The sequence below is a fragment of the Lycium barbarum genome, chromosome 1 (genome assembly GCF_019175385.1).
Source record: "Lycium barbarum isolate Lr01 chromosome 1, ASM1917538v2, whole genome shotgun sequence".
Lineage (NCBI taxonomy): Eukaryota > Viridiplantae > Streptophyta > Magnoliopsida > Solanales > Solanaceae > Lycium > Lycium barbarum.
Genome location: NC_083337.1, coordinates 141,974,902 through 141,995,219, shown reverse-complemented (window position 1 = coordinate 141,995,219; position 20,318 = coordinate 141,974,902). Strand labels below are relative to the sequence as shown.

General features: G+C 33.4%; 1 protein-coding gene across 1 annotated transcript; it reads right to left on the bottom strand.

Annotated features, from left to right (window-relative positions):
* Positions 1-18,225: 18,225 nt before the first annotated feature.
* On the bottom strand, positions 18,226-19,843 carry LOC132615299 (expansin-like B1). The gene is made up of 3 exons (XM_060329863.1): positions 19,566-19,843; positions 18,952-19,186; positions 18,226-18,423 (listed from the first exon to the last, which is right to left on the bottom strand). Exons 1-3 carry the CDS (start codon positions 19,841-19,843, stop codon positions 18,226-18,228), a joined length of 711 nt encoding a protein of 236 aa, XP_060185846.1.
* Between the last annotated feature and the right edge of the window lie 475 nt (positions 19,844-20,318).

The window sequence follows — 20,318 nt, the reverse complement described above, 5'->3', positions numbered from 1 at the left end:
TATTTATACTCTACCAACATTATTATTATTATTTTGGGATTTTGGTATGACGGTTTATTATATTAGGTATATGAAATTGATAATTAAGATTTTGAGAAAATTAGAGGTTTCGAGTCCTAGTCATAAGAAAGGAGAATTAATGATTTGAGAGTCCATTCATGGATGAAATTGACCAATTTTAAAAATATATGATCCTTAGATAATGAGTGAAATTATTTTTCAATAAAATTCCAATCTTTCCCTTGTGGGCCCAAGGCCAATTTTTGGGGTGCGTTTTTGGGTTTCGAATATAAATATAGCAATATGTGTGTCCTTAGATTCGTATTCTAACGTAGATCGCATATTTTATAGATTTTGATCGTTCAGAGGCTCTACGCAAAGGGAAGACATTAGTTTGATTGTTTGTGGCACCCGCTTGGCATTGAGGTAGGTTACAGTCTACTTTAGTTAGACTCTGATTAGAAAATCGTATGTAGTTGTAGAAATTGACGGAGATAGCATGTTAGGCCTTCGGGCATGAAGTGCAGATGAATTCTAATTAGGTTGGTTCTGTCAGCTGTTGGCTTGTCGCCAAATGTGTTATTTTCTGTTGTTATCACCTGTTTGTATCTTCGTCACATACTAGCTCACTCATCACATAAAAAGGAATGGTAATATTGATAATTGAACAGTGGACAGTAGTATGATTTGTACTTGTTGATTTTGTATTAGTGGTATTGTTGAGACTAATATCATGCATGACATGCTTTCCATATTATTATTGTGATGATTGGTGAGGTGAGTGATTGAGAGACTCAGAGGTCTTTGCTGGAGATTGTGAGTGACAGAGAGACTCCGAGGTCCTTGCCGGAGATTGAGAGCGATTAATAGCCTCTGAGGTTTCTGCCGGAGAGCACGAGCGGTACATGGACTTCGCGGGTCCCCCATGGGTCATGGCTTTGAGGCAATGCCCTTAGCATGTGTGTACGAGAGTGGACTGAGAGAGGAGACTGTTGCATTGCATTGCATCCATCCACTCATATATTTGACTGGTCATTTGGCGAACTAAAGCTGTCTTGGTTGATTTCAATATTTCATTACACTTTACTTGTATATGATACGTGACTATACCTGTTTGCTCTATGTGCTACTTGTTGGTTTCAACTTCTTCATGCGTTATCTAATCATTGTCGGCCTATGATGCTTACCGGTACTAGTGTTGTACTGATACTACTCTTGCTGCACTTTTTGTTGAGTGTGGAGTACGATCCAGGTTCCAGTTCTACACCCCGTGGCTGATACGCGAGGGTGACATCTTTCAGTCATTCAGGGTGAGCTACTTGGTCATCCGTGGCCCCTGAAGGACCTCTATTTATTTCTGCTTTTGTATTCGACAGACAATATGTAGCCTTCGGGTATTTTCAGACTTCTATTCCGTACTATGTTAGCGCTCTTGTACCCTTTGACCATGTTTTGGGGTTGTCGTGACATTTCTAGTTATGATATGTATTTAAGACTTGATATCTTGTTCTTATTCAATTTTCCGCTTATTTAACTTGTTAATAGTAATGTGGTTCGCCTACTCGGAGGGACAGTGTAGGTGCCACCACGACTCGCGAATTGGGTCGTGACAATGAAAATCTAAAAACTTTGAAGACTTTTATGAACAATAAATTAAAAACAAAATACTTGAGTACTGTAGTTTTTCATATCTGTATTTTTTTTTTTTTTGGTTTTTTTTTTGGTTTCCCATCCGGTGTCCGGTACCCGCATTGGGGCCCGAGTTAATTACTTAATCTGTAATTAAGTAACTTTCTTATGAATTAAATTGCATTCTATGAACTACAAACTAATTTTACATATATGACTTTTTTCCGGTGCTTCCACTTTCGAAACACCCTAGTTAGAGACATAAAAAGTTATTTAACCTCGCCGATAAAGAAAAAAATCAAAAGAAATTAAGAATTAACTAAGAAAATGAAAACTTTAGATATATGAATTGAAGATGGAAAACTATATATTGACATAAGATAATCAAATTCTTTAAAAAGTACAAAAAAAACAAACGTTTTTCTTCATGTTTAAGAATTGAGAAGGGAAAAGACTATATTATCGTTAATATAAGGTAATCAAATTCATTAAAAAAATACAAAAGGAAAGAAAGAGGAAAATCGAAATCATTTTTTTAAACATGCAAATTTGATTTGCTACAATCGGCCAAAATCAAGAAAGAATTTTACAAAAAAAATACATGAAGCACCAAGCAAACATAAAGGAAAACCTAAAATTTTAACAGCATAAACATGAAGGAAAACGTAGACATATCAAAAACAGGAAAACCGAAAGAAAACTTACTTCAAAGGTAGAGAATAATTTACATGGGTCAAAACATGCATATTTATTTGGATGGAAATACTTATATATTGGTGTGATTTTTAGGTGCCATAAATTTACACATTAAATAATTGGAGGTTATAAATATAGAAGGCTTGGGAGTTATGAATATTATTAGTACTAATTAAAAGTAGAATTTATGAAGATAAAGTGGTGTGAGTTATGGAGATGAGTTTTTAAAATTAAATAATTAAAAAAATAAGGGGAAAATTCAAAAAAAAGGAGAAAAAAGATAAATAGAAATGGTGACCATAGAAAGGTGTCACATCACCTTGTTTATGCCTAACTTTATATTATATATAGGATTTAAATATGGTATGTATATACATTGATAATTCAAACAACAAACAATGAATTCAGTTGAACTTTTCGAATTTGCCATAGATCACAGTTCACCCCGATCTATGTAGCACATGTTGGTATTTTTATCAATAGTTGGTAATGCAAATTAAAGTCAAAGATTTTGTATGGGTTCTTTTTCTTCTCTTATTTTTTTTTCTTTTTATTTTTTTTATATTATGTGAAAGACAAGAGTCTCTCATTAATTAGGACGAATTCCTTTTTTCATTTATATTGAATTGATCTTATTTGGGCTTGAAAAGAGCTGGTAAAAGGGAGTGGTCTTGTGTATAGAGAAAAAGGGCTTGAAGGCAAAACTAGTAGATTTGCCTCCCCCCATGCACAAGATTTACGTTAGGCCTAATCCAGATATGGTTTTCAAAACTATTTTTAATATTTTTTAGCCTACTAGAAAAGTGTCCAAATAAATGATTACAAGAATATGTCTAGATACATTTCAAAAGAAATTCTATCTAAAAGCTCCAGCAGAATTAATCCTTTGTGACAATTGACTTTAATCATCTGTAACAGTCATTTTGAATGTTGTAACAATTCTATGACGCCCCATAATTCTGCTTGTAATAACATCTCCAACAGTTTGCCTATAAAATGAGTTGTGTTTGTGATAAGTTATCCTACACGAAAAAGTATTATCTCTTCTCCAAAATTGTTTTCCTCTTTTTGTTTTTCTGGGCAATTCAGCTTTTGCGACTTTTGAAAAATAAACCATTAAATCTGAAAATGTATTATCTTAACTTTGAATGGCTTCTAAGACATAATAATCACTATAAAATTGACGGTTTTAACTTATTTTTGGAATTAAAAGTAACAGGGGAAGTTATTCAAGTAAACGTTGATATCTTATTAGCATATTAAATCAGGTAAAGTCTTAATTCTTTTTTAAATGTTTCTCTGTCTTATAGAATAATTTGAAAAGTTTCTATAACAATCTCCTCAATAGAAAAAAAAGAAAGAAAGTAAAATCAGTAAGAACTTACCTAAAATCAATAATGTCTCAAGACAGATTACACTAATTGATCAGACATTAAAAAAAATATTTCTATCAAAATATAATTAACTGTCATGCATTTTAAGAAGCTATGAGAATAAGCATCAAATAAACTATATAAAGTTTGTTAAATAAATTTAAGACCTCTTTTTAAATTTTGACTTTAGGCCACATATTTTATTGAGACACCCCTAATGGGTTGGATTATTTATTCTAACAAGAATAAGGGGTCATATTTACCTCTCTACTTTCAATTATTGTCTATATCTAACCTCCATTATACTATCCGGACAAAATCACCCCTGTCGTTAGCAAAGTAATAAAAATACACCTATATCTAAACACTACTAGAAAATCACCATTTTCTCACTGAAACTTCTCACTAAAAATCTTCAATGGCTATTCCCCCCGATATTTTAATTGAATCAGTGAGAAAAGAAAAAATAATAGTGTTTCCATACGAAAAAAATTAGAAAGTTTCCCAGCGTTATAGGAACCTGTTTCCTAACATGCGTTTTCCCAGTGAGCTGGTTCAGTGGGAATGAGGTGAAAAAATCTTGTTTTCACACGAATTTCCCACTGATTTATCGGAGGGAAAAGCTTTATTTCCAGTAGTGAACAGTGCTCCACCATGGCTATTAAAATCCCACATGGTCTGACATATGAGTGAGCTGGACGTCATTTGACATACTACCTCACCACCCTCTTCCCCTTTTATTTCTTCTTCCATATTCCTTGTAAAATATTCATGTTTCCGGTAAAGCCTTAAAGGCAAGGAAAGCTTTCAAGCTAATAAGCTACTTAAGAAAGAAACTAAAGAAAGAAAAGATTGAAAAGAGAGATACGAAAAGAGTACAAAGAGAGATACGGAAAGGTCTAACAATTGCCAAAAGCGGAAGCTTCAATGTTAACGGGCTTATTGTCTCCTTTCTTATCAACAAAAAAGGGAAAATAAGAGAGGGATCACTCCTCGTGCAGTCGCAAACATAACCGAACTATAAGTTGGATTCTTTCTTCTTATCAGTACTGAGTTTTTTTTTATTCCCTCCCCTTTGATTCCCTTTGTTAGAGTTATTGCTCCTTTGGTGACTCGAACCCACGACTCTGGGATTATAGGCGGGGGGTGCTTACCTACTGAGTTGTTTAAAGATGTAAAGATATGACACTTGAGCCTAACTCAACCTCAAAAACTAGCTCATGAAGAGAGAATTGCCCAAGTCCATATAAACAGATTTACGTGTTATTTTATTTTATTTAAATGGTTTAACAAAATGGAAAAGAAAAGGGTATGTTGGGTCTTGGTTCACACTGATTTAAAAAAGATTTATTTTTATTGTTTATGTTATAGTAGAAATTATGCTTGCAAGCTTGAGTTGATGTACCTATCTGAGCGTAATTTTTTCTATATAATATTTGGAAATATTTGTCTACGTAAATCGAAAAGACAAATAACCCGAACCGCAATTCAAAGTTGATAAAACTGATCAAATGTTTAATTACTCTATTAATTGGACCGTGTAAATTACAATACGTCTACATTTACAGCACAGTGGCACCCGGAACCTCCAAATTCTGGATCCGCCTCTGCACTCAGTCAATTCCCCAACCAGTGTTGGACTCTAACCTACTCTAACACCCGGGCCCAATTGGAGCGTCGGCAGGAAGCCTAAACAAGGATAGACTTAACTCTGATACCATGTAAAGCTATGACACTTGATTCTAACTCACCCCACAAACTATCTCACGAGGAGAGGATCTCCCAAATCCATATAAACAGACCACCAGTCCATTCTCCGACCAAGTGGAACTCTAACACAAGAAAATCTTACCTTACATTTTCTAAATGTGTCTGTCTTCATTCTTAGGTGACCTCATGCTTTGGCCGTTGCCGAAAAAGTTAGACCCTTTTCTACTTTGGTTCGAAATTAAAGTCTTAGATCATTATAAAATGTAGGAGTATTACTTCCAAGTGAAATAAACACGGAATGTGACATCAAGGGAAATTTATTTTCAAAAAAGGTGTAGAATCCACTCCTTGTTAGTGGAAGATGGTATACTCAAACAAATATCAAATGCAAAGACCATATTTATGGAATCAATATACATGAAGGATGTGATGGAATACATGCATAAACAGCCGAAGCAAATAGCCAGGATCGAACTTGCATGTAATATAGACAACACATAATAAAGATTTTAATCAAACATAAAATAGATACTTATCTCTTGAAGCGTGAATGCTACCACGAATATCTAGCATGAGCAAAAACCATCCACAGGATCATCCTTCAGTTCCACGGCCTGCAGTATTCTGCTATATAACCTAACTAGCCTCTGGACAGTGAATACTTGTGTGGGCAAGCATTACGGCTCAGGAAAGAGTCTCTATGTTAGGGCTGAAAGCACACTATATATAACCACGTTTTAGGGTGCAAACCCTAGTCCAAAACGTGTCGGCTTGCTTTTCCCCAAGAATATTATTTTCCAAGTCCAAGAATAATTAGGCATAGCAGGGACCACAGATTTAATAACGAGGCTTCCAATTGTGGTATTAATTCGGAATATGAATTAATCCTACCACAATAAATTATAATTTATTCCACTAAAAAACTGTAATTAAACCCCTTAGTTTAATTTCGAAATCTTTCTTTAAATTTTAACTCCCATGTTAAGATTGCATATACTTTCGGAAACAGCCGTCCTACCTTGGTAGGAGTAAGGTCTGCGTACACTCTACCCTCCCCAGACCCCACGATGTGGGATTTCACTGGGTTGTTGTTGTTGTTGTTGTTGTTAAGATTGCATATACCAATCAATTAAATTAAATTACTGACAATTTAATCCATTGACTAATCAAATCCTTTATATTTCTGCTTAACTTATATCATGTGACGGATACAAAATCCACCTGTAGGGTTTTCATATGAGACTTATAAGAATTCATAAAGGTGTATCATCAATCTCAAAGTCAAGACATGGATTCTATCAACTAATTATTATTTCACAAATGTATTTTGCCATTATCCAATTTATCAGGAATACATAGACCCGCAATTGAGTCGTACCTTTTAATAAATCAAAATAATGAACAAATTACATTGATCGTAATAATTATATCAAGATTAAGAGTATAAGTACATTTAATGAACTAGAGAATTTGTTTTATATATTCAGTACAAAACACTTATCTCTACTTGGTCTGTTCATTACACACAAAATGTACTAGTACAAGAAGACGGAACTATACCGCTCCCATAATGAAGATACATTATATTTAATCTTGTGCTACAATCATACCGATGGCTTTGTCCAATTTCCATCTTAGATTAGATTGTGAACATAAACTTTATACTTATAAGAATCGATGATTTAATCTTCCGTGTATAAGCTAAACTCTATACACTAAATTATCTACTATATAAGTAAAGGACACACATACTAGTTCATGATCTATTTAACTCTTTATTAAAAATTGAATAAATAATTTTTCTATAATAAATACTATATCCAAACACATGATTAATAGTATATATCCCAACAATCTCCCACTTAGGTTTTTAACCATGACAATTGTTAGAATATACCATATCTAAACGAATGGTTAATGGTACATACCCCAACAATCTTCCACTTAGACTTTTAACCATGCATTCACAACTTTCACATGTATTCCTTTTGCACAACTACCAAAAGTCTTAGCCAATAAGCTCTTTGCAAAAAAACTTGCGAAGTTGTTTTGTGATGCAACCTCATCTAGTAGTGCTTCGTCGTAACTGGCCGATTCTATACTAAGATCTTCAGGAATCCTATCATGAAACTCCCCCAAAAGTGTATTTCGTTTCAGGATCCTATCATGAAACTATCCCAAGAGTATACTGTTGACACCCAATTTTGTCCCGCCTTCCCCAAAATATTTATTTACGCTTCTAATATTTTTGGCAACTTAAGATATAATTATTTATATTTTACTATAATTATTAACTTTTATTAATACCGACGTTTCATTAGCCTGTTGTAGTCACTACTATTATTATCTTTTATTTTATTACTGTTACTACTACCATCATCATCATCATCATCATTATTATTATTATTATTATTATTATTATTATTATTATTTTATTACCAGTATTAGTATGATTTGCATTATAATCATTTCAGCATTTTTACCATCTTATGCACACGCATCGCATTTATTTGGCGCAGTTAAATAATAGCGTTTATTTACTGATATTATCGCACGACCATTATGACGTCATATAATTTTATTTTTATCCGAGAACTGATAAATACATACTTTTATAATAGGTAATATTTTTATTAAAATAGATCTTTTATGCAGATTTAGAAGCCCAAATTGTTTCTTTCATTCAGCCAAATTTTGGGCCCATCCGTCCCAATTAACCCACAAACCTTTTTGGACCAGTCCATAATTAAACCCTAAAACTATTTGGGCTAAGGCCTAATTCATCCGACCCAGCCCACTACCCGCTAACCTACCCGGCCCATTTCGCTTCCTAAGTGATTCACTAACCTAAACCCTACCTAGACCCGCCGCACCCCCTCTTCTCTCTCTTTCCCTTTCTCTTCTCTTCCTCTCCCTCTTCGTCAACGGACAGGGTAAAATTACAGTCGCCTTTCACCTCTATCAGACCATGCATGGTCATTTTGGGGAAGGACATTAATGGTTCGTCCTTCCCCCTATCCGGATTCAACCGTTGAAAGAAGGGTAAGATTTTGTTTTCTTCTTCTTTCCCCTCTGCTTCAATCTGAAATCCTTAATGAGTTTTGGCTGCTTGTTGATTTCAAATCGTTTCCTTACCAGTTCTTTTTCATTTTTGCAGTACAAATTTAATGGATTTTTGTCTCTTTATTTCGTCTGTTTCTAATCGATGACAGAAGAGTTCTAACGTTTTGTGTTTGAAAAAGATTCAACTTAAATCCCGCCCAATTTCTTCTTTTAGAACCCGAGGCAAACCTTAGAAATCCCGCTATAAATAATCATTTCTGGAAGTCATTGAGGGAGGTTCCGGAGTCGCGGAAATTCCTTAAAAAAGGCGAGTTTTGAGTCGCCTGGAACCCCCCTGAAAATATAAGTCTTTTAGCCGCAGAAATTCCCTAAAAATTAAAGTTTTTCCAGTCGCCTTGAACCTCCCTAAAAATATTAGCCCACTGTTTTCTTAATATTCGAAGTGTTGATTCATTTTTACTTCTCATTTTTTGCTTCTGTTACTGTTTCGCATCCGAGTCTACGCAAACTCGGAGATTTGAAGTGTTCGAGGGTATATCGAAACCCCCGGCCCCTGTTCGCTGCACCCGAAGAAGGTCAGTAAACTTCCCTCTTTTAGCATATTTTAGCCTTTTATTTGTGTTTTGTTTATATGTGTTAAGTTGATTAGTTATGACAATCGTTAGTATAAATTAGGCAGATGTGTGTTAAGTGCTAGCTGTGTTTGGTTATGTTGTCCTAATTGTTAATTTTAGTCATGTTTAAAGAGCAGTTTAATTCCCATTTACATGCTAATATCAGTTTAGGTCTTTGATTTAAGCATGGTAAATGATTAGTTTAATCAGCATTATGCCTGTTTTAGCTTATGTTCCATATGTTGATTAGTTTAAAGTCTTGGTTAGCTGCATCTCTCTATTATTTTGGCTTGATAAATCAACCCCTATTATGCAAAGAATATGGTATCAGTAGCTCTTAGGCCATGTTAGATAGTATGTTTCCCGTAAAACTTTGCTTGTGTTATTAAATTCATTATTGCAAACTGTATTGCATGCCTAGTGGTCGATAGTAGTGTATATATTACTGGTAATTTATGTATGTTGGATTAACGATAGTTAAAGGGGTTGTGAGCCATCATGTGACTAGTATAGAATCTGTTTTCTTTGCTAAGGGATAAGCTGATTAAACTTGTTTGGTTAAGTAAAACTCTATGTTTTGTCTCATTTAAGATTAAACTTGAAGTTTGGTTAAGTGATAATGGCACATGATGTTAAGCTGTAAACATGAGCTCAAATGTTGGTAATATCTGGGCTATCCGGATTCAGTTTAATGTTGTACTAAGTGCCATTTGAATTATGTGTGTAAAAATGTCTAAATTAGTTATGTGTTTAATCTAGAGTTTCAGTGTTTAGTGACAATGATTGATGCTTGTCTTGCCATACATGTGCTTAATCTTAATCAACCTTAATCTAACTAGGTTTGCTTATTTTAAAAGTCCCTCTGATTACCTTGTATGATTAATCATGCATTTCAGCAAACTTGTCTACAAACTCTGTTTTCTCTGTGGTTAGTTGAGCCAAAAATTGGCTTGTGAATATTCTGTATTGATTAGAATGCATGTCTAAAATTGTCTAAATGCTGATTTGCATCCTCATGATGATTAGCTGTGCCTATCTAAGTTTCCAAATTGCTTGACTACACTGCATACTTTCCATTGGATCAAACCATATATCACTTGTTTGCCTGTTACAAGGGTTTAGTTTTGGCATGTGAGGCTATCCTATAAGTGTGCTTTCTGTCCCCTTCTACTTGTATCAACCATATTTATATGCTTAAGTCTTAAATGGACCAGTCTAGCTGTGCTCAATGTTATGGCATTTTTGGGTTGTTGTACCTTGAAGTGTTCTCAAGCTGTTGCATTTTGGGAAAATTAGTTGCTGCCTCTTTTTCGTTTTAAAAAAAAGAAAAAAGACACTGCACTCGTTCTGGAAAACTTGACCTGAACTGAAATTCACTTCATGCCATCATTATGCTATAGGAAGATTTCATGAATGTGATGTTGATTCTGTACCTTTTTTTATTCTTGTATGGCTGTCCATTGCAAGTATACTGTGTGATTATGTATATATTGTATATGACCAGTATATCTTAGTTAATACGTTTATGGGGAGGTTAGAGTGGTCATTATGGATCAAGCTTGAACCCTCCCCGGTGTTAGCTATGCCTGGGATTCATGAAATCCCTTGGAACTTGTGCAACATCGGGAAGACGGCGGCGAAAGCCTTCCAATACTAACCATCTAGACATCCTTACGAATGTGTATACGCGAAATATACTCGAATATACGTAATATATACATAAGTTACTTATTCTGAAAACTGGAACTGCCCTATTGTTTTTGGGCCTATTTCACTGTTTCTTTTGTATTTCTGACATGTTTTTGGGCCTGCCTCATCCTTGTGACGGCTATCATCTTAATTGGGCTTGCATCTATTTTTATTTGACTGTTTTGTTTGGTATCTGGGCCTCACTGCCCATTTTATCTGTTTTATATGTTGTTAGCTTCGGCTGCTAGCTCTCGTTTAGGGCTTGAACATTTTCTCTAAGTGTCCTTTTATTGTGTTGTGTGCTAATTCAAGCCGTATACTTAGTTCCTTTATTTGGGCCTTAGTCTTTTATTATATACTAATCCTTTTCCTTTCATTTTATGCATGACCATCGCATACGAGTCCAAAGGACTCGTCTTCTCCCGCATTCGGTGTTGGGCTAAAGCCCAACATGATCTCTCTCGTGTCCAGCCCATCCGCAGCATATATATAAAAAAGAAAGGAATTCTGGGCTAAAGCCCAATGGCAGAACAGATCGCAGCAGTCTTTTAAAAAATGGGCTCACCAACAGCAGCACGATCAACAGTCCTAAAATGGGCTGAGCCCATTTAATATCATTTGCTCCTTTATTTTATTTTGTTTTATGCATTTGATTTTGTATTTGTGCAACCAATACTTTACTTTGTTTGTTTCCTTAGCTAGAATGAACCTTAACAGAATTAGTGGGGTTTAGTTTTAGTAATAGGCTCAAGTATATTTATAAATAACTCTTCAAGTTTGAATCAATCACGCATATTTTTAACTGTGCATAGTTAATAAAAAATAAAAAAAGGATAAAGAAAATTCACATTAGCTATTTTTGTATTTTGTTTATACTCCTAAATCGCAAAAATCAATTAATACCTCGCCACTTGAGATGTCTCAAATATTTATTAAAACGCTGCACAAACCCACATTTTCTTCTACTTATATGCAAATTATTATATTTTATGCAAATCTTATTTTAAATAACGTTATTATTTAGAGCCTTAGCAACATTTATAAATTTTATTTTAAATGGCATTTGAACTCTCCTTTTATGCAAATTATTATATTTTCTACAAGTCTTATTCTAAATAGCATTTTTACTTAAAGCCTTAGCAATATTTATAAGTATTATTTTAAATAGCATTATTATATTTTCCTTTAAAACCTTAGCAACATTTACAAGCCGTTTTCTTAAAATTTAAATATTATATTTGCGTCTTTAGCCCTAATTAATTAACCTAAGTTTGGACGGTAACCGTAGTTAACGGATTCTAAAGGATGCCTAATCCCTTCCCTTTAGGATAATCTAGAACCCTTACCTGGAATCACGCTAATTAAGCAGACCATTAACGGAGGTTTAGTTAGGTTTTACCTTAGTTAATAAATTAGGTGTCCTAATTCACCATTAAATTAATTAGGTGGCGACTCCTTAAAATAAAACGAATAGGGATCACCAATACGTTGTACTCCTACTTTAACCCGTTTAAATGGGGTATAACATATACACCGAACCGATCTTGATTATTGTTCTCCCACTATGACTAAGGACTACTACTATTATAGTCACACTATCATATTCCCGAGTATTAATACTATCTTCATTGTCTTTCAGTATTGAAATATTAACGACTTCATATAATGTTATTTGCTCAGCATCACTGCCACTAGTTAAAGGTAGTGAATTTCCTTACGCCTATTAACGTTTCTCCCACTACTTAAATCCAATGGAACGTCAACCCTGATTTGTCGGTTAGATGTTCTTGAACTTCTGAATTTTTAGATGGCTCATTTGCTATTTCTTTGCTTAGTTCCTATAAAACTAGTTAGTTTACTTCTAGGAACTTGTTTTATTAAATAGTACTTTTTCTAAAAATCTGGCATTTGTATTAATAATTACCTTATTTTCTTTTAGGACAGTAAATAAACTTCCTTTCGTTCATATTCCTGAGTCTATATCATTAATCTTACCACCTTCAAAAGAGTCATATTTCTTTGGTCCACACCAATCTATTGTAGAATACTTGGTGTAGACAATTGAAATGCAATCCCTCTATTTAATAAGTAACTAATGAACTCTGTAAAGAGGTACTCGCCGCTACGATCAAATCGCAGTGACTTAATATATTTCCCTGACGCTTTTTATTTTCGCCTTAAATACCTTGAAATTTTCAAAGCATTCGGACCTATAGAGCATCAAGTAAATATATTCATATCATGAATAATCTTCTATGAATGTCATAGAATACTCATAATCACCTCTTGCCTTGAAGTTCATTATACCACAAATTAACTTAACTTATCATTAACTTTATTTCCTTTTAAGAGAAAAGGTCCCTCAGTCATTTTCCTTCTAAATAGGACTCATAAGTTGGTAGTCCCTCTACTTTCAATGAACCTCAAAAGTTCATCCTTTGACCAACTTCGAAATTCTATTCAGATTAAAATGACCTAGACGCAAGTGCCATAGATAAGTTCATTCAATTCACGAAAGAAAATTCTCTTATGAGGCAGATTAACATTATTCTGTTCAGAAGAGATATTAATTTAAAGTGTCCACGCATTAATGTACCACAAGAGATAAAATGTTTATCAAACTCAATAACACAAGAGTTACAAGAAAAATAAACTAACTATCCATCTCTTGTTTGGTTAGAAACTGAAAATAAATTCTTTCTAACAGAAGTTACATATAATGCATTCTATAAATTAATGTCTTATCTCTATCAGGCGAAGTTCCTGACTAGTTGTAAGTGGGCTGGATAAAGTCTATTGAGAATTTGAGATATAATCATTAAATAGATCATTAGTTATGTAGTAAGAATAATAAAATTCAAAACACACATCAGACATACAACCATGCATATTGAATAGCTAGACTTGATAGGGAAACTTAACTATTCATGCAAACTATATGAGTCATGCCAGATAATTCACCCCATAAATTAAAACAGAACCAACTCAGATGGAGAGTAAACTGCTAATTTAAGTTAGGTAAATATCACTTTTAATAAACCCTAGTTCCATTGAGCCAACGTGTAATTTAGTTGGAGAGTCGAGATAAGCTATCAATTAACTAGGGATTGAAGCACAGTAATTGAACATACAAACTCATTAATTCACTGTTATATACAATAGAGACCATAGAGAACTCATTATATCACTGTTATATACAATGGAGACCATAGAGAATGAACCTTACCACTACTGTTTGAAGAAATAAAATTTAATTTAACAAAAAATTTCCAGAAAATAGAAAAATGCCCAAAAATCCATCTAAACGACCCCTAATGGCCACAAAAGGGCCTAGGTCATGAGCCTTGCTCAGTGGGTCGTTTCCGATGAACATACCAAATTTCAGGTCAATCGGAGTTCATCCAAAAATAGAATTCCGAAACCATGACCAATTTAGATAAAAATGTTTCCTTTTTTTTCCCCAGCCAAAGTAGGACTTAAAATATATATATACATTTGTACAATAATTCTTATCACATACCATCATTAGCGTACGAATATACACGAATCAAGAACAACGAACAAAATTTCAAAATATATTTACATAATGTTAGTGCTGTTTTCTGGAAATTAGCATGTTTATGTAATCATTGCATATAAAATTCAAAACACATCACATAGATATCCATGCATCTTGAACAACAAATTTCAATATAAAAGAACAATTCATGAAATATATATATGTGATGCCAGGTATTCACTCCAGTAAATTTAAAACCAGAGCTAGCTCAGATGGAGAGTATACTCTTAATTTAAGCCAAGTGAATATCATTATCCCTAGTTCCATTTATCCAACATATAACTCAGATTGAGAGTTAATATCAGTTACTAATAACTAGTGATTATACCTAGTGAAAACCCATAATAAACCTATCCGATATGGAGGAAGACCTAAAGTCAACACATAAATTTATTATTTCACTAGTATTTAGTCATGAAAATCATAAAAAAAAAAAATCTCTATCATTACTAGATCATAGGCGAGTTATTTTTTCTAAAAATTCATTTTCAGAAAAAGAAAAAATGCCCAAAACACCATATAAACAACCGCAAATCGCTGAAAAACGATATGAATCATTACATACAGTAGTATTTCTTACTGGGTCGTTTTCGGTGAATCTACCGAATTTCAAATCAATCAAAGTTCGTAATATTCCGGATCTCTAATTCTATGATCAAATTAGGAAAATAACTGATTCAGGCAACAACAACAACAACAACATACCCAGTGGAATCCCACAATGTGAGGTCTGGGGAAGGTAAAGCATAATCTGATCTATATCCTTATCATATATCAATTCATGTTAAATCATCATGTGTAATTATGTTCCAGACTCAACATAAATAAAACCAATATAAAGAATAACATTTTCATACTTAAATCAAGTTTCAATCCGACAAAGTATCTAAAACTCATCTAAACGACCTCGAAATGCCGAAAAATGACATCGCTCACTGCAAGGCAACAGTGACTATATATTGCTTACTAGGTCGTTTCCGATGGATCCATCAAATTTCAGGTCAATCAAAGATAGTGAAGTTCATGACCATCAAACTATGACTAAATTTGAAAAGTAATTGTTTTAGGCAGAGTTAAGGATTAAATCATCTAATTTATATTTTTATTCTCTTTCTTTAACTATCCATGAGCACAAGTCATGTGTAATGTCCTTCCTTTGGGTACAACACACCACACTTACTTATAACAAATTGTCCTCTCGATTAACACACCCGAGAACTCAAGTTATTATATTTCTCCCTTTCGGGAAAAAACTTCGATATCTGTTTTCATAAATTAATTAAGCGTTACTAGTTTTTAAAGAAAAATATCTTCATTAGATAAAATTACTAGTGTACACGTATGAAGGACAATTTATACATGGTACATTAAGAACATTTCAATGACTCTAATAGATAGACCACTTTAATGGATCCTATTTATTAATCAAAATTCTCAGTCCATGTATTAATATAATCTCACATGTATAGAGCTTTAAGAATTTTCCTATGATTTCACATAAATAATCCACTGTAATAATAATTATTTATTAATCATAAAATTCTTAATTTTTATACATCATTATCCACATTTATAAGGAGGAAGACTATACCCACGCAAAAGGAAATTATGCCTACCTAATTATACAGCCATCCACTTAAGCAAACAAGAAATAATAGCATAAGGCCACAGTTCAAGAGTTGCATCCACCGTAGGTTAAAACTTGAAATTAACTTGGCAAACAAATTTGCTTACTGTTAGACGCCAAGGCAAAAGTCATAATGGACAAAAATCATAAGCTATGCCAAAAACATTTTCTTTTGTGGTGCGCCACAGGTCAAGAATTAAAACCGGATATTTATCATGCTCAGGAAAGAGTCTATCTGTTAGGGTTGAAAAGCACATTATATATAACCACGTTTTAAGGGGCAAATCCTAATCCAAAATGTGTGGGCTTGCTTTTCTCCAAGTAGGTGTTTGGACATGCGGTTTGAAACCATGGTTTGAAATTATGAGATGAAACCAGCGTTGGACATGCATTTCATCTCATGGTTTCAAACCATGATTTGAAACCCCAAGTCATCCGAAAAGGTATGATTTGGAGTTTCAAACCATGATTTCAAAAAATTTAAATATAAAACTTGACACATAAGTTTATATTTTGTAAAAAAAAAAAGACTCATAAGTTGGTAAATATTTTTAACAATTATTTAAATATGCATGCTCGACGTGAAGAGATTGTTCGCACCATGTGGGAGGATTATATTAAAGAGTAGTTACATTACTATTCATGTTAAATTTTCGTTTTTATTGAACTAAAATTTGATCAATTGATATGTATTTTTTCGAAAGGCCTTCTAGTAGTGTATTAATTTTGTTATGAACTATGACTTGCTCATTTGGTAAGATTGTATAAGAATTGGGAATGTTTTGATAATTTTCACAACTTGTGGAGTTTTTATGTCTGTAAGAGAAAATACAACTTAAAATATCCAAATTGCATGTCCAAGCATGGTTTGAAACCATGTTCAAACGGCTCCTTCAAGAATATTATTTTCCAAGTCCAAGAATAATTAGGCATAGCACGGGCCACAGATTTAATAACGAGGCTTCCAATTGTGGTATTAATTCGAATATGAATGAATTAATCCTACCACAATAAATTACAATTTATTCCACTAAAAAACTGTAATTGCACTCCTCAGTTTAATTTCGAAATCTTTCATTAAATCTTATTTAACTCCCCATGTTAAGATTACAGATATCAATCAATTAAATTAAATTACTGACAATTTAATCCATTCACTAATCAAATCCTTTATATTTCTGCTTAACTTATATCATGTGACGCATACAAAATCCACCTAGGGTTTTCACATGAGACTTATAAGCATTCATAAAGGCATATCATCAAGCTCAAGTCGAGACATGGATTCTATCAACTAGTTATTATTTCACAAATGTATTATGCCATAATCCAATTTACCAAGAATACATAGACCCGCAATTGAGTCGTACCTTTTCATAAATCAAAATAATGAACAAATCACATTGATCGTAATAATTATATCAAGATTAAGAGTATAAGTACATTTAATGAACTAGAGAATTTGTTTTATATATTCAGTACAAAAACACTTATCTCTACTTGATCCATTCAATACATACAAAATGTACTAGTACAAGAAGACGGAACTATACCGCTCCCATAATGAAGATACATTATATTTAATCTTGTGCTACAATTATACAGATGGCTTTGTCTAATTTTCAGTTTAGATTGTGAACATAAACTTTATACTTATAAGAACAGATGATTTAATCTTCCGTGTATAAGCTAAATTCTATACACTAAATCATCTACTATATAAGTAAAGGACACACATACTAGTACATGATCTATTTAACTCTTTATTAAAAATTGAATAAATAATTATTCTATAATAAATACTATATTCAAACACATGGTTAATATTATATGTCCCAACAGGATGTAGCTATCTAATAACTGTACGTATTTAAAATCTGTTGTTTCTTTTGTGAATATAACAACCACTTCAGTAGTGGAAAGAACAGAGATGTGATGTTTCAAATCCTTGGGCTACAGGTGATAAAAGCACATTTGATTACTCACATTTTGCATATTACTAATTATGTTTTACTTCTATTAGAGAACAAATTACAAGAACATAAGCCATGATAACTCAATAAGATCGTTAAACCAAACAACATTATGCTATATATTAGAGAACGAAGAACGATTTGAGCATCTTGTGCACACGGTGGGTGATTCCTAATATGCGACTAATCTAAAATTTATTCGGTAAACTGATTGCCGAGACATCACCAAGTAGCACTAATAAGTCATTAGATACAGATATATGTTATATCATACTTCTATATATTTTTTGGTCTAAGAGAGTTGAATGTCTGTCTCAATAGTAATCCCAGCTTTCCATTCAGCAGGGATTACATCCTTGTTAGACTGCACCCATTTGATTTCATTACCATCACTTGTGAGGAATCTCACGTTAAGATCACCACTTGGTGGGCTTGTCAGGTGGAACACAGCTCCATAAGCCCTCCTCATTGATAACCATTGTTTTGTTTCCTCCGGCATCAACATGTATAATAATTGCTCTTTATTTTGTGTGGAAAAGATATATTTGAAGATTATGAGTTTGAGATTCCTATTCGTTTTATGCTATTGAGTTCTAAGTTAATAATGTATACATGCATGTTCAAATTCCTAAGATAAATATAGGCTTTGGATCAAAATCACCGAGTTCGGCTAAACCCCTAACATGTACTCTAGCTCCACTCCTGCTTATAAGCTTGTTAAACTATGACATAGTTTAAGAAAGAAAGGAAAACTTTTAAAACTTGTGGTCTAAAATAAGTCATAGATATTTGTACATCTATAAATAATCTCATTAAGAGTAAAATGAGATATTTAAAGTTAAATTATTACTAATAAATATAGAAATATGTCATTCTTTTTTAAACTGACTGAAAAAGAATAAGTGTCACGTAAATTGAAACGGAATATATATAGCAGACAATAAACTGAAAATTCTGGCTCCGCAACAGAGAATGAAGCCCAAAAATGATGTTCTTACTATGGTAAAATGAGACGAACCTCGTAAACTTCGACATCAAGAATGTCAGTGGCACCACCTTGGTTCATAACTACTATAGCGAGGTAGTGACGGTACTTCCTATATTTATTGATTTTAAGCATGAGATTTCCTCCGATTTTGCAAGAAACTCTACCGTATTCTATTTCAACCACTCCTTTAGCAAACAATTGCTTAGCCATATTAGGTTGCTTAGCAAGATTAGCATAGGCTGCTTTACTGAGAATGAAGTCTGTTCTTGTAGGAAAGAATAGGAAGAGAATATTTTTCTTAGAGAATGCTCAAGTTGTATTAGGCTACTTAAGGCCACTTGAGATGATTACAATCATCAATTACATCTCTATTTATACTACTCAAAAAAACAATTCAAAAGTCTTGCACAAATAACTAGACACATGTATCACAATTCACTAGATACATGTATCACAAACTGCTAAAAGATTTCTTGAAAAACTAAGACATAATATTGAAAGATTAAATGATATTCTTGAAATAACAAAGGACTCCTAGAAAACATAAAAGTCAAGGATAGTATCCTTGTGAATGCATAAATTCCAACACTCCCCCTTAATGCATTTGCTTGACAACTCCAATGCGTTCTCGAAGATAGCAAAACTTTTCTCTAGGAAGTGCTTTGGTGAAGATGTCAGCAAGTTGTTCTCCTGTCTGGCAATAATGCAACTGAATTTCACCTTTCTCTTGTGCTTCTCGAATAAAATGGTACTTGATGGAAATATGCTTCGATCTTTCATGGTTGACCGGATTCTTGGCAATGGCAACCGCGGATTTGTTATCGCAATACAAAACAGTCCCTCCTTTTTTGTTTTTCACCAATATCTTCAAGAATTCTCCTAAGCCAAATATCTTGAGAAGTAGCCTTAGCTGCTGAGACATATTCTGCTTCGGCAGTGGATTGAGCAACAACACTTTACTTTTTTGACAACCAAGAACAAATGCTTGAACCAAATAAGAAGGCATAACCAGAAGTACTCTTCATGTCATCTATACTTCCAGCCCAGTCACTGTCAGAATATCCAATTAAGTCCAAATCTCCATCAAATTTGTACATTATCCCATAATCCATTGTTCCTTGCAAGTAGCGTAGAACACGCTTTGCAGCTCCAAAATGCACTTGGCTTGGTTCTTGCATGAATCTGGATAATAAATTAGCAGCAAACATAATGTCAGGTCTTGTTGAAGTAAGATATATCAGGCTTCCAATCAAGCTCCTGTAAAGTGAGCTATTAGCTTTCTTTGCTCCATCATCTTTTCTGAACTTCTCATTTGCTGCTAATGGTATGGCCACAGACCTGCAATCCATCATTTTAAATTTTTTGAAGAATACTTTTAGTATACTTCTTTTGAGAAA

Excerpts from the sequence above, each read along its gene's own strand:
- LOC132615299 (XM_060329863.1), bottom strand. The coding sequence starts at position 19,843 with ATGTCTCAGCAGCTAAGGCTACTTCTCAAGATATTTGGCTTAGGAGAA. Across the intron at positions 19,187-19,565 it reads AAAGCACTTCCTAGAGAAAA|AACAGACTTCATTCTCAGTA; the intron begins GTTTTGCTATCT and ends CTTTCCTACAAG. Across the intron at positions 18,424-18,951 it reads TTGATGTCGAAGTTTACGAG|GAAACAAAACAATGGTTATC; the intron begins GTTCGTCTCATT and ends TTGATGCCGGAG.